Source organism: Perissodus microlepis, chromosome 19 (assembly GCF_051167445.1).
Source record: "Perissodus microlepis isolate ML-2025 ecotype Zambia chromosome 19, ASM5116744v1, whole genome shotgun sequence".
Lineage (NCBI taxonomy): Eukaryota > Metazoa > Chordata > Actinopteri > Cichliformes > Cichlidae > Perissodus > Perissodus microlepis.
In genome coordinates, this window is record NC_140479.1 from 1,498,991 (window position 1) to 1,524,166 (window position 25,176).

Sequence of the window (25,176 nt, forward strand, 5' to 3'; positions counted from 1 at the left end):
GGTTGCTTTCAGTGTGTAGCGCAGTCACGAATGACTACACGCATCACGATGGAATAATTAATGCCTACAGGTTTAGTATGTCTACTCTCGTTGTTCATATTTGTTATAAGACTGTCGAATAGTAGTTAAAACAATAAAGACCTATTGTGCCAGTATCACCATGACTCTTTCTTGTTTGTTCAGAATGACGACTGAGAACATGGCATTTTAGCGCTACCAAAAAGTGATTGTGGCCTATAACTTGTCACTGAAACAATATTTCGGCTTCAAACTTGTTGGATATATTCCAGAAGGGTTACATGTGATATATTATATCCCAAAAACTCCCCAAGAACTGCTGAATAACTTTTACAGGAACAATAAAACTGATAATATGCAATTTCCAACCTGCCAAAAAGTGATTGTGGTCTATAACTTGTCACTGAAATACTTTTTCTGCTTCAAACTTGTTGGGTATCATCCAAAAGGATCATATGTGACACATTATATCTCAAACAGTCTCTAAGGACTGTTGAATAACTTTTAAAGGACCATTAATACCCATAATATGCAATTTTCAACCTGCCAAAAAGTGATTGTGGACTATATCTTGTCACTGAAACACTATTTCTGCTTCAAACTTGCTGCATGTCATTCAGATGGGTCACATGTCAAATATTATATCTCAAACAGTCCCTTAGAACTGCTGGATTATCTTTAAGGGAAAAATAAAACTGATAATATGCAATTTCCAGCCTGCCAAAAAGTGATTGCTGCCTGTAACTTGTCACTGAAACAATATTTCTATTTCAAACTTGCAGGATTTCATTCAGAAGTGTTAAATGTGACACATTATATTCCAAACAGTCTTTAAGAAATGCTGAATAACTTTTAAAGGAACATTAATACCCATAATATGCCATTTTAAGCCTGCCAAAAAGTGATTGTGGACTATATCTTGTCACTGAAATACTATTTTTTCTTCAAACTTGCTGCATGTAATTCTGAAGGGTCATATGTGACATATTATATCTCAAACAGTCCCTTAGAACTGCTGAATAACCATTAAGGGAACAATAAAACTGATAATATGCAATTTCCAACCTGCCAAAAAGTGATTGCCGCCTATATCTTGTCACTGAAACAATATTTCTGCTTCAAACTTGTTGGGTATCATCCAGAAGGATCATATGTGACACATCATATCCCAAACAGTCCCTAAGAAATGCTGAATAACTTTTAAAGGATCATTAATACCCATAATATGCAATTTTCAACCTGCCAAAAAGTGATTGCCACCTATAACTTGTCACTGAAACAATGTTTCTGCTTCAAAATTGTTGGATATCATCCAGAATGGTTACATGTGACATATTATATCCCAAACACTCTCCAAGAACTGCTGAATAACTTATGCTTATTGTGTTTATATTCTGGAATATATGATTGTCCTGAAGGATGGCATCACGGATCTGTCTGGCATTATTTGCCATCACCATGTTACAAATCTCTCGTTCCTGTTGTTCATTGAGCAGTTGTCCTCTGCCACCCACGCGACGTTGTCGTCCAATCCTACACAAAGAACAGAATACAGTAAGTTACCAGTGTAATTGCATTATTGTTTTACTCACAGTAACAGTAACCACAATCCTAATGCAACATTGCACAGTGACTGGAATACTACTCTAAACTGTATAAATTATGTAATTCCATAGTTTACAGTAATTTGTTCAATATATTTCTTGTCATATTTAGTATCACAACATTCCACTAGTCCTCTCCACCTGCTAGTATAGACCTACTACTGTAGGCAGATGCACACAAAATCTCTACAGTAAGTGATACATTTTTTGCCTCACGCACAGTGCCCTGTCCTATACAACATATAACTCCATCATAGATTACATAGAGTACATACCGGTTTTCCCTGCGAAAGGTTTGGATGATGGAGGAGACTGTAGAGCGAGGCACATTAGGCTGCACTCGACGACCTGCCTCTGCCATTGTGAGGCCGTGGTTTATGACATGGTCTATAATTGTGGCCCGAATTTCATTCGGGACAGCACAGTGTCTTCGCGCTCCTCGGGCTCTTCCCCCTATTCCTCCACCACGCATTCTCAGTCCTCCTCCTCCTCCTCTTCTTCTTCTTGTTCTTCTTCTTCTTCCTCCTCTTCCTTGAGGAAGAACTTCCCCTTGTCCGTTTGCTTGGCCTTGTCTATCCATGTTCAGAGATCGTACTGGCTCTGGTCAAGCTCTATATATCTGTGTTTGGCAGCACACAACACCTGGAAAACACCTGTGTGTCACACTCCCCCTTCGTTAGTCTAGTTTCACCTGTCAATGACTGTCATCAATTTATCAAATATTCAAAGAAATTCATGTATGGTATTCATGGTATTATGTTCTTGACCAATTTTGACAATTGAACAGACAGTTGTGCATGCGAGTACTTATACAATGAAATCATGCTGCCATGTTTTGGAGGGAATGATCATTAGACTGAGAATCAACTAATCAGTTTAGATCTACAAGATCTATTCATTTGGAAAATGTGCTGAATGTGGGCTAGCTGTATAACTGTAGGCTACTTGTACTTAATCATTTGCAAAGATGCACTGAGACAATTGAGACATGTACTAAGGCATTTGCCATTTGATAAAATGAATGAGAAATGCCATTCTGTTGTGAACATTTGCCAAGAGGTTTGGAGGTTTGTCCATGTAATTTTGAGAATGTAATTTCTGTTTCAAGAAATGAGCCAAACCAATGGAGAAAAACTGAAACAAACATGCCATATTGGCCCAGTTTATTTTTCTTATCATTGTTGTGAGGAGACCATAAATAGCATTTGCATTTTCTGTTGTACAGTTCATTTGCTGTTATGGATAAAAAGTGGGTTTTTTTGCCAGCATCTACGAACAAATATAATTCTATGAAGTTCTTCTATATAGTGTGTAACTGTTAATATAGAGCGTTATTACATTTATTGCTAATGCAGTCATATGGCACACTCATCATCAGAAAGGTTGCCGACCCCTGGTGTATTGTATGTACGGTCGGCAAGGTCAATTTCAGATGCAGGCAACTGCAACCGACAAAATAAAGGCATTCATTCATTCATTCCTACAAGACTGCTAAAGGAAGTCCTTCAATTACTTAATGTTTTAATCTTAAATATGATCTCTATTAAGCAGATATGTACCACAGGCCTTCAAGCTGGTATTAGTTGAACCATAACGTAAAAGACTGTTTTAACTGATTGTAGGCCAATCTCCAGCCTTCCTTTTATCTTCCAAATCCTTAAAACAGCAGTTGTAAGCTAGCTGATCATCTGTAGATGAATGGTTTATTTGAAGAGTTTGGGTCAGGTTTCAGAGCTCATCACAAAACCTAAACACTTTTAGTGAAGGTCAGCGTTAAAGGAAACTTTATTGTCCCCAGTGGGAAATTGATTTGCAGTATGTCCACACACCGAACAACACAAAACCCCCAAACAAACAAAAGAGGAAGAACATCCCAAATTTTATCGGTAGCAACAAAGTGCAATGTGCAGTAGTGATGGCAACAATGCTTATGGCTTAGTGTTATTGAGCATGACAATAGCAGCAGGTATAAAAGACACTCTATGTCTCTTGGTCTTCCCTGCAGCACTTTATACCAGCGACCTGAGGGAAACAGGTGAAAGTCTCTAAAGAGAGGATGGTCTGAACATGACATGACAGAGGTTGCCTTCCTCAGCACCGGGCTGATTAAAACAGATTCAATAAAACTTTTATAAAAAAGGTAATCATCTGAGATGAAACGTTAAAATCTCTCAATCTCCTTAAAAAGTACAATCGTTGTTTTACCTTTTTTCACTGTAGTGTCAAAATGTGACTCAAAGGACAGAGCCTTATCAAGAGCAACCTCCAAATACTTATGACTATCCACCAGTTCAATGGCTGCACCATTTACTACTGTTGGAGGGCTTCCTGAAGTAAATTACCATGTCCTTAGTTTGTAAGGTTTTGATCTTTAAGGACTGATCACACCAAGAAGCAAACTCATCCACAGCAGGTCCATGGGAATACTCTTCACCATGAAGGACGCTTACAATGACTGTGTCATCTGCATATTTAATGAAATGCCTTTCAGCCTGTGTACTACGACAGTCATTAGTGTACAAAATATATAGCAGGGGAGAGAGAAAACAACGCTGTGGTGAACCAGTGGAAGAATTCAGCTGATTGGAAAAACAGCCGTTTACTGTCACACACACTGAGATCTGTCAGTTAAAAAGTCTAAAATCCAACCAACAAGGTTACAAATGATCTTCTTATGGCCTCTGACAGTGGACTCATCTCTGTGCTTGTCCTGCTAGACCTCAGCGTTCGATACTGTCGACCATAATATTTTATTACAGTGATTATAGCATGTTGTAGATATTAATGGCACTGTGCTGCAGTGGGTTGAATCATATCTATATAATAGACTCTGACTTTGTAGACTTTGTTCATGTAAATGGAGACTCCTCTTCATTATCTTCCTCCAGTCTCCAGTAAAACTGTGAGGAACTGGCTCCATGTCAAATCCAGAATTGAATTTAAAACCCTTGTCATCACATACAAGGTCTTGAATAATCCTATTTTCATTTCATATATTCATATATTTGTTAGCTGTTGCCTTCCTTTGGGCTTGAAACAAACTGTCCATTCTCCCCATCCCTTAGCATCAACTAAGCATTTTTGCCCAGAGAACTGCCACCAACTGAATATGTTCTCTCTTTCTTTACAACCCAATGTAAACCATAGAAAAATGACAGTAGTTTCTAAACCACTCAGACCAGTCCGCATGGCACCAACAGTCATGCCACTTTCAAAGTCCCGTTTTTCATTTCCCATTCGGTGCCTAATTTGAATATCATAAGGTCGCTCCGATCTGTTGAGGCCATACAGCAACTGAAACATCAGCTGTCCCACATTTTTGAGAAGTTTTTAGATAAAATAGGACAGCTAATCAGCAAAATTGGGCCAATCAAATGTGGAAAAAGTGGCATTTCTACAAATGTAACTTTAATTTACTCATATAACAATGTAATATTGTTAATAATATTTTTATGTGATATTGTTGTTAACATAATTTAATGGATTTAAATTATACTGAAACACATGGATTATTCCACCGTCTTGCAAGAAAGCCTACGTTTACTCTTCTCTCGACTATTCTGCTCATCTTTCCACTGATTGTATTTTTTCTCTTGCAGACATCTTTTCTATCTCTTTTCTGTTATGTCCAGACCCTCTTCTCTCCTCTCTGTTTCTTTTCAACATGCTGTTTGTAATGGACATTCCTTTAATTCAACATCTATCATATTTATCACTTCATTGTGTCTCTTTCATCCTCTTCCTTTCTGATGAAGCTGATAAACCAGAGGTGCTCTGAAAGGTGACAGCACAGTGGAAATGGAGGTCATTGATTTATGGGCATTCAAATTCAAATTTTATTTGTCACATACACAATCATACATAGTACGACATGCAATAAAAGGCTTGTTGCTGTGCAATGCCCGACCATAAAAAACTAAAAATAGACATAAAACTAAACTAGCAAGAAATTTACATAATTTACAAATTAAAAATTAGAAATTTACAGTAAAATTGAAGGTAAATTTTAATAAATTAAAAAATTATAAATAAAAAAACAAAAACGGAATGTGTAAATTTAACAAACTTAAGAAACTATACTCAATTCATGTCATCTGTGAACGCCAGGGGGAAGGGTTAGCAGGAGCAACACAAGGAAGACTGATGTCTGTGGAATTATATTAATGTAAAAAGTTCTCCATGTGAAAAAACATGATCACAGTTAAAGTCCTCACACATAAATCAACGTGAGTGCACATGCACAAGAAGCCATGGCCAAAGGTCAGCTGATTCAGGAGAGCAGGATTAAGCTTTTAGAGCATAGTTGCATTCACAGAGGAGATACTGGCTTCTTCGTGGACATACGGACGTGTGGGGACAGTGCGATGTGCAGTACGAGGGACAGATGGGTTCAAGATGGAGGTGAGATTACATCAACGATGGGCTCTGAGCCCCTCTTGTTTGTAGATAGACAGGCTGTCTCCTTGATGCTTGAGATTTGGGAGCAGGAAGACAGTCTGACAAGGTCGAGGTATGAAAGAGGAGGAATGAGTCAGTAGAAGCACGACAGCATGCATGTATGTGAATGAGAGGCAAACAGGTGTAGCAGTGAAGATGCAAGGAGCAGAAGTAGTGAAGGCAGGTAACTTTAAATACCCGAATCCATCCAATGTGCACAGGAGAGGTGAAGAGGAGAGTGCGTATTTAAACTGTATCTGCCTTTTAATCTTATTTAGTATAATAATTGTTTTATGTATGTCTTATTTTGACTTCTGTGTTTGCTTGTTTTATATTTTATTTTTATAAGTTATATATCATTTTATATGCAAGTTACTATGTTTGTTCGTGTGTGTGCGTGTGTGTGTGTTTATCTGGTTAAATTCAGTATGGTTCAGACAAGTCTTCACGATAAAAATCCTTAATATGTTTTTGAAAACATTTGGTTTTGAAACATGTAAATCAATTTTTTTGTTTCCAGCAAGGGCGTAGATTTGGTTTTGGCGTTGGTGGGGACGGATGATTCAACCACCGAACCCTGCCCTGTTTCTTCTTTTTTTCTTTTCGTCTTTGCTTCTTGATAAAAAAGGAGAAATATACTTGCCTACATATGCTATTCTACATGCTTTTAAACCATTTAAAATTACAATTCATAGTTTTATATGTGAATTATATAATGTTAAGTTACTATTAAACAAATGACTAAGTATTTTAGGCTTTAGTTTACTTCAGCCATATTCCATATAAATCAGGTATCATACAAAAATAAAAATAGCTTCAAATACAGTCATGACAATAAAAGAATATGACTTTAAGGACTTAACAACATTACTTCAGTTACACCAACATCTCTGATACATTAGCACTAAGGGAACACTGAATGACCTGCTGGGTTTTGTCCATAAAACTACTCATCTAAGATTACCACAAAGTAAAAGATCTCTCAGCAAAATTATGCAACATTTTAGGCGCTATTGCCCCGATCATGTCAGTGAGCTGGGATGTTTTACTCTAAACATGAACTACTGTTACAGCAACAGACATGGACTACATGTCCCACACAACAACTCAATGTCCACTATGTGAAGCAGCCAAACACATGCCTGCTCCTCTCGTTAACTGAGATAAACTGCTGGCATATTGGTTTTACATCTATACTGTCCAGTCTCTCCTGGTGGACATGGTAACACGTTATTCATGGTTACATACAATTTTAGACTGATGTGGGCCAAAGCCTAAAACGATGTGCCGGGAGTTTGCTGTTCTCCCCGGTTCAGATATTTGAAGTTTGCACAGCTACATTCTCGCCTGAAAATTTTTTAAAAGTTTATTTTGCAGCCCAGAAAGATAATAAGAGGGGCACTGAAATTCGGGATTGTCCAAGAAAAAACGGGAGGGTCGGCATGTATTACCTTGCATAGCCTGTAACGTTATTATGATGGACAGGTTTTATGAACTTGCCTTTAAGTGACTTACAGGTTTCTTTGAAAAACACTTTCTCATATCCAGGTTCTCTTTGCTGCCGTCCTCCTCTCCTCCTGGCAGCGCAGGCTTGCCGCTGCTAAAACTAAACAGAGCTCCCTCAAAGGCACAGCCAATCACATTGGCCATATTTGTCACATGACGTAGGACTCCAGTAGAGGACGTAATTTAACTCTTTCTGCTCCGCTGAGACGCTGACAGATCGCTTTTTTTTTTTTTTTTTTCTATCGGTTTTGTTTTTCTTTACTCGAAGAGATCAGATTATTGGTGGGGACACGTCCCTTCCGTCCATGCCAAATCTACGCCCTTGGTTTCCAGGTTGTGTATCTATTCATTTAGTGGCACAGCAATTACTTACATCAATACTTTGATTTTAAATGAGGGCTTCTGTTTAAACTGCAGGACAGATGAAAACTTGGTTGGATTCATTACAAACATAATCCAAAGCATAAAAACTAGGAGCTGAAAGCTATGACGAAAAAATAGAATAAATGTTTAAATATTGATTTTGGCTGATTTCGTGTTCATCCTCACTGGTTTGCCAGTTAGTTACTAGTTTAGTTATGCTGGTATTGATCAGTCAAACCTGAGAAACTGATCAGCTTCTGTGTTTGTCTTACTGTCATTCAAGCACAGAGGTTAATTAGAGCCTTTGTTGAATGCTGATTAGAGCATCATAAGAAAAGAAAATAACGGGACGGTCTAGTATTAAGTCTTGACAGTTGCTCTGCTGCAACTGAAGCAGCCGTCAGTAATTTTTCCAGACCATGGTCAAATTTGGTGCCATTTTTTGCCTACACACCTAACTTCTTACATCAAATGATGTGCCGCACAGGTTCACAGGATTCTCATCAGAATCCAACTGACATACAGGATAACGCGTCACCACAGCTTACACATGAACTGTGTGTGAGCTTCAATCCCGTTCCAAGCATGACACCAGTGCGTTTGTTCAAGAAAGATTATATAAAGATAAACATTTGGTGTGATTTTTAAACAGACGCTGAATGAATCACATGGATGGATTACTTTCACATACTTTATTCATAAAATCGCAGATACATACTTCTCATTCATACAAAACGCAGCCAATTATATTCAGTGTTCTTTGGAGTCAAAATCTTTTATTGAACCAAAACTTCAGTTCTGGCTGTGATATACACTTCAATGCGGCACATTAACAGAAACCTTTCCTTCAGTTTCAGGTATACTTTTCTCAGGGGAGATTGTGCATCAGTAGAGGTATCAAGTGCAACTCTCTGCATGTGCGTAGCTCTCACGCTAAGCTGGGCTCCAGGCCAGGGTTGTCGGCACCCGCCGAGAGCCTGTTGGTTTTGGAGTGGGTCGTGTTCCAGCGCTGCATTCTCCTGCGGTAATTTTCAGAGTCCACTGTATCCATGTGAGCTGATTTCAAAACTGTAGATGGGTGCAGTGTGTTGTATAAAGCTTGAAAAAACAGCCTGTAGAGAAGAGCACATCAGTCAGTCCTCTAGAACTGTGGCTGCACGTGACATTTTCAAACTTCATTGATTTCGCCTTTTTCTATTAACGACTTCACTCTAAAGCAGTGGTTCGGTTTAGACTCTGCTTTATGCTGATAAAAGTCCTAATTTAGAAAACAATATGTGATGTGACATTTTGCTTAGACTTTAACAAGCAAGCTGTTCCTTGTGGAGTGCCAGCCAAGTCTCGCTCCTGACATATATGATGGTGCTGTTACAGGTTTGTTGCCTTACAGTTAAGTAACGTCAAACCTTACACCCTCAACATTGACTGAAAACAGCTCAGTTAGTTTGTGAGTAAAGAACTATACTCAAGACAACAAAAACACATCACAGCAACACGTCACCTTAAGGTACTCTCACTCACTGATAAGGGAAAATAAAACTAACCCACTAAGTTTGATCAATCCCCATTTCATTCCAGTCAGTTTTAGGAACACACACACACACACACACACACACACACCAAAAAACCCCTCTGGGTTTTTTAAAAATGCAGACCAAAAGAAGGAAGTTTGGCCCTTCCAAACAAAATATGCACAATATATGACATTTTATTACTTCTTCTTCTCTTTAAACAAATAGACCAGGCCGTTCGAGGTAGTCCACTCCTGGTCCGCTGTTGGAATGAACTCCTGATGCAGCCGTTTGTTTTCTTCCAGTTCAAAGGGAAGTTTAGCCTACCCTCAGACTTACTAAGTGAGGAGGATATAATATGTTTGTGTTAGACGGAGTGAATGGGCTGAGCCCCTACTGAAACCCCAAAACCATGAAATCCAGCTGGTTAGCTGGGCTTGGACGTATATGCAATAAATAAAAACAGAATAGGTGGCCTTCTGGCTATCAGTGTAAAATCATGCATCATGCATATGTTACTTACTACACACACTATGTAAAGTATGTTTGTAATCATATAAAGTCACATTAAAATAGTTTTATGTGTTCCTGTGAAAAACTGAGTACTCATGATTCAGTGGCTTATAGAAAGTCCTTTAGCAGCATCAACTTTAACAGTCTGCATCATCACTGGGGAGGAATTCTGCTCCACTCTTCTCTTTGTTTCTTCAGTAGTTGAGATTTCCAGGCATTTGTTTCTGCAGCGCTCTCTCAACATCCAACCGCAGCATTTCAATTTCAGTTCCTTGTTTCTTTTCTTTTTCAGCCACTCAGTAGAGTTGCTGATTTACTTGAGGTCACTGTCCTGTTGCACAGCGTCAGACAAATGGCTTTACAGAGTTCATGACTGACTCAGTGACAGCAAAGTGCCCAGGTCCTGTAGCTGCAACATAACAAACTGTCTAACTGTTCTCGTTTGCTCGGATGCAACCTAAACCATACTGCTGTTCTCTTTACATGAACAGACTTTCTCCTGAAAACTCTTACAAGCAAGCCACACTTGTTCAGCACCACCAGTAGGGGGTGCAGCTATCAATTATTTTAGTAATCAAGTAATCCATTTATTATTCCACTGTTTAATCAAGTAATCAGATAAGAAATACTTTTGTCTTATTAATGAGAAATAATAACTATTCAAAAGAGAAAGTTGAACTGCATACAACACCTGTCAAAAAACCCCTCAACCCTTTGATTGTATGTACGTACCATATTTAAATTAAATTTTTAAAGAAAACTTTTTCTTAAATGCAAAATTATATAAATAATCTCATGTACTGTCAAAGGTCAAATCAAATAAGATAAATGTACCTTTGCTCTGTCTTCCTGAAAAACTTTCAAATTAGGGAGCAAGTTTTTGTGCTGCTGAAAACAGATGTAATGATGATGAACACATTAAGTAAGGTAAATAATATTTAAGTATTCATAGCTGGACTGTCCATCGGGCATACCGGGCATTTGGGCCGAAGGTGATTTTTTGTTTGTTTTTTTGTAACGGTATAAACAATAACATGTAGTGGATTGTCCAGATGCTGGCAGATGTGTAAAATGTAAAAATAACTCAGTTGTTTGGTGGTGGCTATGGCGGAGCTTCCAGAGAGGCCAGCAGGTGGATGAGGGAAAGGGGAGGCAGGAGGAGGAGAGACCTGCGGCGGCCGCCGGTCCGAGTATCAGGTGAGCTGAACTTCAGGTAAGAAGTTATGACCTGCAGTCCATCTGGGTCAGATATAAACCAAGTTTAGTTGGAGTTTATTTTCGTTATGCTGACTTTTTCGTACTGCGTGCTAGCTAGCATGACAGAGTTTCTATACAGCTGGGTGGTGCTATGTTACTGATAGTGAACTTTATTTGGTTCATACGGTTAATTATTAGAGTTGCCAACCGTCCCGTAAAAAACAGAATCGTCTCGTATTCAGAGAAAATATTACGGGTTTCGTATTGAGGTGAAAAGGAACAGTTTGTCCCGGACTTCAGCTACAATGAAAAAGACACAAAGCTGGAGTTATTCTGTCTTTGCTGCACAGCTGCCTCTTCTCCTCTCATTCTCTCCCCTCTCTCTCCTGTTTCTACTTCAATCATGAAACTGATCAATGATCAGCTGATCGGCTTTTCTCTCTCGTTAGTTTATCGCCCACTTTGCGCCAGAAAGAGGAAACCAGCGGATGTCGCACTAAACAACAGCAGCACGTTTAAGCTTGATCAGCTGTTGTTAGAATTTATTTAATATTAATTTCTAGGATCAGCTGATGTTTGCTGGAGCCACAGCTGTAAACCTGCTGGTCATGATGTCGGTTTGGATATGTGGTGAGAGGGAAACATGAAGATGAAACCAGGAGATGTCCTTACTGAATCATCAGAGCTGAACAGGTGATGGAGAAACAGGTTTACCTTTTAGGTGACATGAATGAGTTGAAGTTATGAACTGTTTCTGAGAGACTAATAACACCAGGATCCTTTTCTAAGTAGCTGACAGCTGGTAACTGTGCAGGGGCGGGTCTATCAAAGTGTTGCCAGGGGGGCAGGTAGGGCATTAACAGGGAGAGGGGGGCACAAAGAAATACTTTCTTATTCTCATTTAAAATGTCTCGCTTTTAACAAATAATTATCTGAATCTTGCGAACAAAGTTTTTATCTGACGTAAAATGTATAGAAATCGTACTTATACCAACAAGACTGTACATCACTGTCACAACAGTGTTTGTTTTCATTCAAAGGCTTTATGGCTTTACCTATAATACCTGGGGGGCCGGTCTCTAGTCAAAATGCCCGGGCCGATTTTTTGTCCCAGTCCAGCCCTGGCCCCATCTAACAACAACGAGTTTAATGGCATGTGTAAAAAATTTTGGCTTATGAAAAAAAAACTCTTATTTTCATATTTTTAAATTCTAATGCAACTAAATTAACACAATGTTTAACATTAGAAACTGTAATTCATGCTTTTATTACAGCACGCCTGGATTACTGTAATTCCATTTTAATAGGAGCTGGGCACTTTGTCACGATTTTTAACTGGTAGAAGGAAATTCGACGGCATCACTCCGGTTTTGGCCTCTCTACATCGGCTTCCAATCAAATTTAGGATCCGTTTTAAAGTTCTTTTATTGGTTTTTAAATCTTTAAATGGTTTGGCACCCGTTTATTTGTCTGATTAGTTGAAGCCTTATGTTCCCACTCGTTCCCTCTGGTCAGCTGAGCAGCTGCTGCTTTCGGTCCCTAAGTCACGGCTGAAACTCCGAGCAGACCGGGCGTTCTCTGCTGTGGCCCCGTTGCTTTGGAACAATCTTCCTCTTAATATTAGACAGGCTACATCAGTGCCGTTTTTTAAGTCCAGATTAAAAACCTATTTTTATTCTCTGGCTTTTAACTCTTTGGGTCACTGACATTTTTATTAATTTTATTGTTTGGTTCTTATATTATTATTATTATTATTATTATTATTTATAGTTGTATTGTTCAGCACTTTGGTCTACCAGGTGTGTTTTTAAAGTGCTATATAAATAAACGACGCTGGTGATGATGATGATATTACTTCAATTTCAATCTGAAAAATGTTATGAAAGCCTTGAAATGAATATAGTTCTGTACACCCCGTGCCCCCCTTAGACTCACCCCTGATTACTTCCGTGTAAAATATGACGGCTGTCGTCAGCCTTCAGTAAGCTCTAGAATTTAACCAGTCTGGTATCAGACTAAGTTAATAGGTCATCTGCATAACTTCTGAGGCTTACTGCAGATTACTCTCTGTGTGTGAATGGAGCAGCTACAAAGTTCGTTTTTCTTCACGTTGGAGTTGATCAGGTGCTTTGATGAAGGACTCGGCACTCTAGATTTTTCCCACTAAAGGTTTTAATGGTCATCACTGGAACTGTGCTCCTGTTTTGGACGCCAGAAACATGTTTTCTTTCACTCAACCTGAGCTCGGTTTCTCGGTAACGCCTCCGCCTCTTCATGGTGTGTAAACTACGGAGCCCCTCTGATGACATGGTCCAAAAAATAAATAAATTGTGCCCACGAAATACTTTTTGTGGCCATGAATTGGGTATAACGTGGCAACGAATTACGCATTTGTGGCAACGAAATAGATAACGTGCGCACATCATATTGATACAATTCCTGGACAGCTGCGTAGAGACATAAGCATGAGAGTAGGCTAAACCTATACACCGTGGACAGAGACGGTATGAATGAGTTTTATTTTAGGCTGGGAATGAGCTACAAATGCATTTTGAAAAGCCTGCAATGCAAGGAACCATTATTACAGAGAGACATTTAAACAGGATATTGAGAGCCCAGTTTACAGACGTAAGTACGACCTGGACGCCGGGATAGATTTTATTGTCAACCAACTGCAAGGGCCTGGGAAGGATCACGGTTATCGGTCAAGTGTTTCATGGGCACAAATTAGCATTTCGTGCGCACGTTATACCTATTTCGTGCCCTTGAAATAGTATTTTGTGGCCTCAATATATTTATTTTTTGGACCATGTCATCAGACAGACCGGTGTTCTGGGAATCCATCCTACCAGGAAAAACATCCTACCCAATGTTTCTGCGCAGACGCGGCTCATGTGCACAACACCAACGCCGAATTAACTTCTTTTTCTCTCACCCATCCGGAATACTTCTTAAGGTTATGGTTATGGTTAGGGGTAGGGTTAGTCGCAAGTCACCGTCAAATTATAATACGGGTAGGACGTTTTGTCTGAGTAGGATGGTTTCTCAGAACACCGGCTCCATGTTAAACTGTCCCAGAGTCGTCATCACTGCTATCAGCGTTTCTGTTTCAAACTGAAGGCTGTGTGGGCTTCATGTTGTCAAAACGTTTACAGTGCAGGTCTGTTTTTAGTAGCAAATGCGGGTAAAGCACTGGCGGTTATGTCGTTTAACACGTCGACACACTACAGGGCCTCGTGTGAAACGAAACATTGTAGCAAAGAATTTTTTGTGATTTTATTACTCAATGAATTGTTGTAGCCCTATTTCAGTCTTTGCCTAATTGTACTGTAATGAACTTCAATATTTAAAAGGTGAACTGCATCTAGCTGTCGGGCTTTTCCCCGAGCATCGCACAGAATCTTCTGTGCACACCTGAATGTGCCAGACCAACAAACTGCCAAAACCAGTCCTGTGAGAAACTGTGGTTATGTGTGTACGGGTGTTTACTATTTACACATATATATAATACATGAAATTGTATGATTTCAGTTTTAAAACAACCATATAATTAAAGGTTAATACTTAAACCTTTTCCTAACAGGATCCCTTAAAGTGCTGTTGGCACCGATTAATTTTTGTAAATAATTGCCTACAGCTTATTATAATATGTTTCTTTAAAAATACTGCAATATTTTATTCATGTATTAATTTTGATTGGTCCAATTAAAATTAGTGTTTCCAAAAATAGAAATTTGGAGACTCCAAAAGACCACTGGAAACCATGGTAACCAACACTATTTTACCTGAATATGTCTGGTTATAAACAAATTAAAATATTTGTATGTAAAAACGATCCTGGATATCTGGGTAATGTTTTAGCAATGAAAGTGATGTCAGGTTTCCTGGGTTGTTGACTCAGTGTTTTCAGTTTGTACTTTGTCTCTGTTTATTTTCCACGTGCTTCCGGTTTTCTTGTGTTCGCCTCTGTCTGTGTGCATTATGTTCAGTCAGCCAGTCGTCTCATGTCCTGTTCATCCTGCCTTCACAATAAACATCCTGAACCAGCCTGCGAGTCCTGCGTTTGAGTCCACTCTTCTCCACATCCACACAGTGAACGTGACAAGTGATGCAACATTGTTTAATTGAAATATGGAAACCACTGGAGTGACAAAACAAATTCAGTGTATAGCTGTGTCGGTGATGACGACATCGGCACCTCCAGGTGTCATTAGAGTAAAGCTCTTTATTATTAATGAGTTATAAAGTGCCCCAAAGGAAATACACTACCTGTACGTGAGTTTTTGCAGTGTGTGTGTGCGCGTACCTGGGTAACAGAGCTGCCACCGTAGTGAGAACACATGTGATGTAGAAAAGAGAGTGGCACATTTGGAGTAACTCAATCCCCAGAGGGTTGACAGGGGGGCTGCAGGTCACACAGAAGCCACTGAGGAGCAGTACAAAACCAAAATAGGAAGTGCAGCTGAGCACCAACACGACCATATGAATCCATGTCTGCAAAAAAAAGAAAAAAAGATTCAAAACTCCAGAGCAGGACTAAAGAGAGAGAGCTGCTCATGAATCTTTCATTTTCAGTTCTGACTTGGATTACATTTTTCCTCACGCTGTACACCAAAGGTCTCAAACCTAAATGAGCTGAGGGCCACTGCTGCCACTGTCATCTCATGTGAGGGCCACTTTAGCGTTCAAGTCGTACAAAAAAACAAACAACAACAAAACACCCACAAATATTTCCAAAAATGTAGTTATTCTTTTGTTTTTTAAATTTCAAATATTGTACAACAAACTGCAAACGTGAATGCAGATTCTTTTTTCGCACTCTTAACTAACTGAAGCCTTTCATTGAACTGCCAGATAAACACACTGGTCCTCTCTTTGTGGACAGACACGTGCACTAATTTTGTTCGTATGTAACAAATCAAAGTGCAGACATGAGTGTACACATTAGTGTGTGACTCTCACTGAACTAACACAGCCAATCCTCAGCATGTTTGTTCTCTCTGCTCATGTTGCCTTCATATTAAATCATTTAAAGAATTTATTTTAAGATTGCACACAACAGCAAACAAATCTTCAAGGGACAAACTGCATTAGATTTCTTCACGTCAACAAGTAGGGGTGACCTGTGCCGTGAGTTTGAGACCCCTGCTGTACACCCTAATATAACACACATAACCTTTAAGCTACACACTTGTTATTGTAAAGGCAAAGTAACTGAGACACAATCCAGCTGAAGTATAAATGATTTTGAGCGGTGGTGGTGAGTCTGACCAGTGTGTTGCTCTCGATCACTTGGTGCAGCAGAATAATGAAAAGTGCTGATGCATTGATCGGTGAGCCAAAGGACAGCACCCCAACATCTGATCCTGCGTATGCCTGTGAAAACAGAAAAAAGTCCCCTAAAATACTCTCACATGAAAATCTTAGAACATTAGGAGAAGACAGACAGACCCACATGCATGTAAATAGAAGGAAAGTGATAAGTAACGATTTGCATGGTGTACTTACAAAGTAAGGCACAAAAAAGCAAACGAGGCTTTGGTAAAAAGCATCCAGGACCGTGATCCAGAACATGTATGGAACAAACGCCTGTGAAGACATCGCAATCATCTATTACACTTTCTCAACAAATATGAGTGTTACTGATGTCACACGTGCAATACTTGTTTGGCTAACACAGGCCACAACACTTGAATGAAAAACAAATGACCCATGCTTAATGATAACGAGGTAATGAGCTAGGCCAGAGGCCAGCGGTAGGACACAGATAAAAGGACCAACAGAAATATGTTGGGACGTGATCATATGAACCAGCAGGTGGTGTCGGTATGCATTTCTTTGTGTGCGTTTTGATTTTTCTACTATATGTAATGTACACATGTATGGCTATGATAGTGCCCTATTTTCCTCTTTCTGTGTAAATAATAAAATGATCACAGAAATGTAACTGTTGACATATTAGTTAAAGTGAATTTATGTGTTTTTCTGTTATACAGGACTGTTGTGATCATGTTTATGCACATTATGAGTTAGCAGCCCGGTTAGTGTGAAGCCTACATTAGTAGGTTTTACAGTTTCATCATAGCAAGTGTAGAACCAGTTTACATTCAGTAATTTAAAATACTTTGAAAGCCAAATAAATGTAGCGATCAATAAAGTTTTCATAATTTAAGCAGTTTTCTTTTTTCATCGACGTGATGCAAACCTGTGGAGACTTCATGATGCTAACTGTGTCCGCTAAGGTTTTGTGTTCATGAGCTGCTCTGTTTCAGAGAATACATTTGTTAGGAGCAACGACCATACTCTAGAAAATGTTTGACAAAAATGAAAAAACAAATGAAATCCTTAAACAGCAACTGCCTTTTGTATAGTTTGTATGTCATTTCTATGGCATGTATGTGTTTGCAGTAACCTTGGAAGTTTGTGCGTCCTGGTAGAGCTCGGGCAGCTCCATCAGAGTGTCAGCAGGTAAATCTTGGTTGAGAATGCCGTAAATGAGCGGAGGAGCTGATGTAAAGATTAGATTGAAGAGGATGAGCACCCAGGAGTTGGTCATGACACTCCCAGAAAAACCACAGAAGAACTGATACCAGAACAGCAGATTCACATACATCTGCAGGTAAGAAACACACAGACAGCAGTGAGGAATTTCCTTACTTATTACTTTTTTTATCCTTGTGTGAACAAGGAATTGCTCTAAAATTTTCTGTGTTTTGTAACGAATAAGTGCCATTTCTGGGAGATTCTTTAGTTTCAGGCAGAACAAAAGCAGCTTGAAGGAGCTCAGTGAACAACACTTTGAGTCAGGCTCAAACAGAAAGTCACCCCAAGAAGAAAGTCCATGCTAACACAGAGAACCACGGCTTTGTCGTGGTCGTAAATCACTGGACCAGCTCTTTATCCTTTCAGTGATACGATGATAAATGATTGTTCATTGATCGTATGTTTGATTTATGCTAATAATGTGTCCTTTTGGCTCACACGTAAGGAAAACATGCAAAATCCACATATAAAAGGCCCCCAGCTGTCTTTCTAATCAGGAACCTTCTTACTTTAAGGTGTCATTACTAATCTCTGCACAGGCAAAGCTCAATATCAACAAGTCCTCTGCATCATTGCAAGCTAGAGTAGGAAGGCTGCTGGGTGCCTCAAACCTGTGTGAGGTGTTTTGGGTATGTCAGACTAGTGTTGACCTCAGGACAGATTTGAGACATGCTGTGAGAGCTGGACTCAGTGGCCGGGGAGAAGAACTGTCCCCCAACAGGAACCCTCCAAAGTCATATTAAGTCTTATTAAATGTAGTCGTTAGTTTAAAGGTGTCCAAATAATAGGTAGAATAAACCGGAAACAAATATTTGGATGCAGCAACATAACAGAGACAAAACTGCTGTGAAAAAATGATTTGCTGCTGTTTTCTTGTGAGCAGGTGATTTTAGGGATGACAGTGTAACTGCTGTGAGTTCAACACCCGCCTTAATTCGAAAGGTCAGTCAAGCAGTTTATAACCTTTTTTAAAAAGCTGTCAAAAAAGACTCTTACCACATTCTTATAGATGAAGTATTGTATCATGTTTGCAAGACGAGAGTAACACCAGTGGCCATGAACCAGCAGCAGCTTGCTGAGGTGTTTAAACCGTGAAATAGCAAAGTCACTGGACATCACAGCCTGGAGAAAGATTTAAAACAACAAAAATGCCCACAGAGCAAAATAATGAAAAGAAGAAGAAGAAAAAGCGTTAACCTCATTTAGCGCCTACTGGTGAGTGAAACCAGATGATACGGGCTAATGCAATATCACACTGATTCTAATATAACCACAGAAAGCTACAGCTCTGTCATAGTCTTGGATGGGAGGCTGAATGAAACCTATACTAACAAAGAGTAGCTTCATAGTATTCTGTAAAGACCTCAGTTTGACAGTATTTTTTGTTATTACTAGTATTATTGTTATTTTTTTCTTTGTTAATACCTGCATTCCCTCCTGTCCAGATATCCCAATGCCCACATCAGCCACCTGAATCATGCTTACATCATTGGCTCCATCACCTGAAATAGCAGCATTGTTTTCCACTAGTTCGTGTCAAATTATTTCAAGCAGTGATTTGATAAATAAAGCTGACAGTACTCATGCAATGACAATGGAAAAGGCAGGAAGGTGAAGAAAAGATCATCTGTATTTCAAATGTTTACAGAAAAAGGGTTATGAAATGTCTTTATGGAATAATAAACAATCAGCTTCCAAGCTGCTTTTCTGTTGGCTGAGTTCTTACCCACAGCCAGGGTCATGACACCAAGATGGTCCCGGATCAGCTGGACCACTTGGCTTTTCTGCAGTGGAGTGGAACGGCAGCAGATCACTGCCTTGCATCGCCGGCTCAGCTCCAGGAAGTTGCTCCTCAATTCGTCCTCCAAGGCCCAACCCAGCGTCCGGCCATCTATGACCAGAATGAAGCTGCTGGACATGGATTCCCCATTTCCAGTAAGGGCAGTCAAACTCTCACCACCCTGGACTTCCAGTATGAGATCCTCAAATAAAGCTGCACAAGCATCCTGAAGGAAAAGAAAGGACTGTTACGTACCTGAGCAGAGCGTAGCTGAATTTATTGCAGTCATTATAACCAACTGTTTCTTTCATGAAATTGGTGGGCTGCTTCCTGCGAGTGAGTTCAGACATGGCTTCTCCTGCCCAGTGTTTTATTGGATTTGATTGATTGTTGGTGTTCAGGATTTTTATCCTATGTAGGTGTTTTTTAATAAGGGGGGGAATCCAAACCTACATGGCTCTGTGTGAAAAAGTGAATGCCCCCTAACACCTAATAACTGGTTGGGCCACCCTTAGCAGCAACAACTACAATCAAGCACTTACGATAACTGGCCACGAGTCTTTTACAGCACTGTGGAGGAATTTTGGCCCACTTGTCTTTGCAGAATTGTTGCAATTCAGCGACATTGGAGGGTTTCTGAGCATGAATCGCCTTTTTAAGGTCACGCTAGAGCATCTCAGTCTTGTGAGACTTCACCAGAGGCCAGAGGTGCAAGCATCACAGCACATTCATGTCAAAAAAAGTGAAGATAAAACACAGAAAAATATGAAGGAGATTTTCCTGGGCTGGATTTTTATAGTAGATAACCCCCAGTGAAGTGAAGCAGAGCATCGTTACAGAGGTTTTGTTAGAGACACAGCTAAGCGTTTTGTAATTTGGCGTAATATGTAAAAGTTGAAATTCACTGTGAATTCGTTTACCTGCTCTTTAATCTTTTGCTCTTTTAGCTGTTTGGCGGTTGTTGAAATAGTTTTGTGAGCTTTAAGCTGAGATTCTGGTGTTTTTGGCAAAATACATTCATATTTAAAAATCGATGTCAGGATTTAATGAATCGATATCGCTTTATTCAATATAAAATCAATTTGAATCTGGAAATTGATGTTTTTAAACCCACTCCTACTCCTGAGGCTGCAAGTGTCTTGCTTTTGCCGTGTAGTAAGTTGTCTTGAACGTTCCAGCGAATAGGTTTATGCTACAAACCTATCACTAAGCAAGCCCTCAGGCATGGACAGCTTGCTGTAATTCGAATCTTTCAGCAGCTCCAATGATTGGCTAACTATCCCAGTTGCAGAAAGCGGTTTCTGCTGCGTATTGGTACTTGTATTTTTTTTAGATTTTTATTATTTTATGCAGTGAAATAAGCATTTTCTTTCCTAAAACAATGAATAACAATATAAATAAAAATAGAACACATTCATTAGCGCTGGTAAAACTACTGGTCGATGGATGAGTCTACAAATATCTATAGAAACCTTGTCCAGAAGAAACAACCCATCATTATGTTCCTCACCAACAAAAAGAAAGAAGACATGCTCTAATGCTCTTCTTTGCTGTACACTACATTCATCTCACGCACAGTTGATTCACTGTGTACACGAACAAATGAGTTTTTAATAAGTATTTTTAAGAGTGTAGACAGGATTTATAAGAAAGGTTTTTGAGGGTTTTATGACTTAAAATATATAAAAATAATAAAATAACCATATAAAAACTTTCCCTCTAGCCCTGTGGGCGGTCTATCCTTCAAGCTCGGGTCCTCTACCAGAGGGTCCTGCAGTATCTTAGCTGTTCCTAGGACTGCGCTCTTCTGGACAGAGATCTCCGATGTTGTTCCCGGGATCTGCTGGAGCCACTCGCCTAGCTTGGGAGTCACCGCACCGAGTGCTCTGATTACCACGGGGACCACCGTCACCTTCACCCTCCACATCTTCTCGAGCTCTTCTCTCAGCCCTTGGCACTTCTCCAGCTTCTGGTTTTCCTTCTTCCTGATGTTGCTGTCACTTGGTATAGCTACAGCTATCACTACAGTACAGCTGGTTTACTCTCCTGCCTTCTGTCTCTGTGGTCTGCTTCTTCAAGTGGCTGGCCAAGGCTGTAAGTCTTTGTTTGGGAGTTTCCAAGGCACGGGCAGCTCTTAGGTACCTCTTTTCTCAACTTTCTACTTCCCTCCGTGCTACCTTGATCTTGGCCTCTCGACTCCTTCTCCATGAACTGCACTGCTCCTTTGGGCCGTTCATCATATAGCCAAGCATCTCCGTGATCACTGCTGCTGTGGTGTAGATCAGCTGGTTCTTTTTGGTGATGGTTGCAGTACGGACTCTCCATTATGGTGCATTTACATCTTCTAGTAGACCTTCAGAGGGTACTTAACATATTCTTGGTAACCCACCACGGAGGGTCCAGCTTTACCATGATCCTATCTTTCAGGTCAGTTTCTCTCGCACTCAACACGCCATCAGTCATACTTGGGGTGTCATGGTGTGACTGCTGGGTAGTCACAGGAGCATGTTTAGTGAGAGGCTGAGATGAGCCAAACGCACCCCGAATGACACAGGAAATCATTCCTGTGTCATTCCATCTCCCTGTACAACTCCTCCATCTAATGCAGAGTGCACAGTGTGTGAAGAAGGCCTTACACCCTTTTGCACATGCTCTACAGTAAAATAAGAAAGATTTTTTCACTCACTGACCTTGCTTCCACAGTTAGCTGTCAGCAGTTTGTCATTGGCACATAGAAGTTTGCAGGCATAAGCGATGTTGATGGCTGTTTCCTGTTTGTCTCCAGTGAGAACCCAAACTTTAATCCTAGCCCTCTGAAGAGCAGCAATGGTCTCTGGAACCTCCTCCTGGAGTCTGTCTACAATCCCTGTGGTACCTGAAAACACACGCGTACACTTTAAGTACTGGTATTTCAGCTCTGATATCGAATGATTTCAGTCTGAGCTGCAGTGACTACCCAACAGAGTGAGGTTGGTCTCAAGCCTCTGAGCTGACTCCAGAAGAAGCTCCTCTCTGTTCTCTATGCTGCTCTCTGCCAGCATGTGTGCTTTCAGCCACAAGTCATACTCATCCTCCTTCAGAACCTGCAGGTAATCAATAACAGATCAAGCAAATATTAGTAACTACACAGTCAGTAGTTGGCTGTCTGTCATGTATTCAAACCGACTGTGGGATCTTTCAATATGAATGGGAAATGAGACCAGAACAGAATCACAAAGCTCCAGTTGAGACAGACAGTTCAGTTGGGTCAAAGATTTTCACGCCAGTGGTCTGCTGGAGCTCGTTTTTAAGGCCTCTGGCGGTGCTATCATCCTGTTCCTCCTTGCACGAGGGAACAGCTTGTGCAAGGAGGCCCTGTGCAGCTTTACTAGATTAACTGCTTGTCTCCTGGAATCTCCTCCATCCTCTTCAGACTGTGCAGTGACACAGAGCAAACCTTTTGTACTGTGCTCAGTTTTTCTGGATTTTAGTGTAATTTTTTGGAGGGCTATATACTTTTAATGTACAGCAATTTGGTCAACTCTGTTGTTTTAAATGTGCTATAGAAATAAACTTAGCCTTCGTCTTGTGTTAGCTTAGTTAAAATCATTAGTGTTACAGGAAAATTTTAACCCGGTTATATTTACTTCAAGAGAAAAATTACAAGATGATCATTTACCTGGAGAAATAGTTTGCTGCTTTATAAGAAAGCCCTCCACAAAGCCAGAACATCTTACTATTCATCACTGATTGAAGAAAATAAGAACAACCCCAGGTTTCTCTTCAGCTCTGTAGCCAGGCTGACAAACAGTCAGAGCTCTGTTGAGCCAACCTTCCTTTCATATCAAACATCCTTGAAAGAGTAGTTGTCAAACAGCTAACAGATCATCTGCAGAGGAATGGTTTATTTGAAGAGTTTCAGTCAGGTTTCAGAGCTCATCACAGCACAGAAACAGCTTTAGTGAAGGTTACAAATGATCTTCTTATGGCCTCTGACAGTGGACTCATCTCTGTGCTTGTCCTGCTAGACCTCAGTGCAGCGTTCGATACTGTCGACCACAATATCCTATTAGAGCGATTAGAACATGCTGTAGGTGTTACAGGTACTGTGCTGCAGTGGTTTGTATCATATCTATCTAATAGACTCCAGTTTGTGCATGTAAATGGAGAGTCCTCTTCACACACTGAGGTTAATTATGGAGTTCCACAGGGTTCAGTGCTAGGACCAATTCTGTTTACATTATACATGCTTCCCTTAGGCAGCATCATTAGAAGACATAGCATACATTTACACTGCTATGCAGATGACACCCAGCTCTATCTGTCCATGAAGCCAGATAACACACATTTTTGACCAGGTTGTGTCCTTCAACGCACATATTAAACAAATATGTAAGACTGCTTTTTCCCATTTGTGCAACATCTCTAAAATTAGAAATATCCTGTCTCAGAGTGACGCTGAAAAACTAGTTCATGCATTTATTACTTCCAGGCTGGACGACTGTCATTTGTTAAAAACTTTCCTTTTTGCTAAAGCATATAGTTAGGGCTGGACCAGGTGACCCTGAATCCTCCCTTAGTTATGCTGCAATAGACGTAGGCTGCCGGAGATTCCCATGATGCATTGAGTTTTTCCTTTCCAGTCACCTTTCTCACTCACTATGTGTTAACAGACCTCTCTGCATTGAATCATATCTGTTATTAATCTCTGTCTCTCTTCCACAGCATGTCTTTATCCTGTCTTCCTTCTCTCACCCCAACCAATCACAGCAGATGGCCCCGCCCCTCCCTGAGCCTGGTTCTGCCGGAGGTTTCTTCCTGTTAAAAGGGAGTTTTTCCTTCCCACTGTCACCAAAGTGCTTGCGCATAGGGGGTCATATGATTGTTGGGTTTTTCTCTGTATGTATTATTGAAGGGTCTACCTTACAATATAAAGAACCTTGAGGCGACTGTTGTTGCGATTCTGTGCTATATAAATAAAATATAATTGAAATGAAAACTTCAGTTACACTGAAGGATCAGATATTAAGTTATGACTGGACAAGATTAGTAACAAATTTAAATGCTAAATTTGAAAGCATTTACCTTCCCTTTTCACAAGTCTCTTTTATGTGACCTGCTTCAAACAACAAGAATGCACGGGGCAACGTATCCAATGTTTTTGTGCATTCTGATGTCCACGTCCAAAACACAGTTTCAGAAGAGCAGATCCATGTTAAAAATCTCAACATCACATGTGACCTGTGTAGTAAGTTTAACTGGATTCTCTAAGCACTGCAATTCTCTTTTGCTTCATCAGTTCTCCATCATGTCTTTCCTTGATAATGTACAAGGAGCTTGAGGACAAAAGATCAGGAAAGTGTTAAATCTTCAAACTGATTTCATGGCTGTCTGGAGTGCATCAAAGATCTTTGCATCCAGCTAAAGTGAGAAACCATTAAATGATATACTACATTGTGAAAGAGTGTATTCATGGACATTCTGTACAAAGCTATTTTATTTCACTTCTCAGAGATGTTACCTTTTTAGCGATGCAGAGTGTGCGGAGGCCTTCTCTGGCATAAGCATCCAAATGTTTTTGGGTTTTTTCTTTGATGTGACTGTATACCTCCGTCTGATCTGCACCGGAGAACAACAAACACACATATAAAACACAAAGGAACACTGATGAAAGACATTGCTCTTATTATAAATTTCATTTGTTCTAAAATCATCAATCAGTAGG

At 39.9% G+C, this 25,176-nt stretch overlaps 1 protein-coding gene across 3 annotated transcripts in view; it reads right to left on the reverse strand.

Annotated features, from left to right (window-relative positions):
• Positions 1 to 8,605: 8,605 nt before the first annotated feature.
• atp10d (ATPase phospholipid transporting 10D) overlaps positions 8,606 to 25,176 on the reverse strand; it is a 53,407-nt gene continuing 36,836 nt past the window's right edge. For all 3 annotated transcript variants that reach the window (XM_084913971.1, XM_084913973.1, XM_084913972.1), the window contains exons 13-23: positions 24,973 to 25,070; positions 22,429 to 22,555; positions 22,163 to 22,347; positions 19,419 to 19,698; positions 19,118 to 19,194; positions 18,689 to 18,814; positions 17,562 to 17,762; positions 16,658 to 16,738; positions 16,421 to 16,525; positions 15,456 to 15,643; positions 8,606 to 9,040 (exon numbers count right to left, since the gene is read on the reverse strand). In XM_084913971.1, coding sequence (XP_084770097.1) covers positions 8,857 to 9,040; positions 15,456 to 15,643; positions 16,421 to 16,525; positions 16,658 to 16,738; positions 17,562 to 17,762; positions 18,689 to 18,814; positions 19,118 to 19,194; positions 19,419 to 19,698; positions 22,163 to 22,347; positions 22,429 to 22,555; positions 24,973 to 25,070 — 1,652 coding nt within the window. In that variant the 3' untranslated portion in view covers positions 8,606 to 8,856. The remainder of the gene's footprint in view (positions 9,041 to 15,455; positions 15,644 to 16,420; positions 16,526 to 16,657; positions 16,739 to 17,561; positions 17,763 to 18,688; positions 18,815 to 19,117; positions 19,195 to 19,418; positions 19,699 to 22,162; positions 22,348 to 22,428; positions 22,556 to 24,972; positions 25,071 to 25,176) is intronic.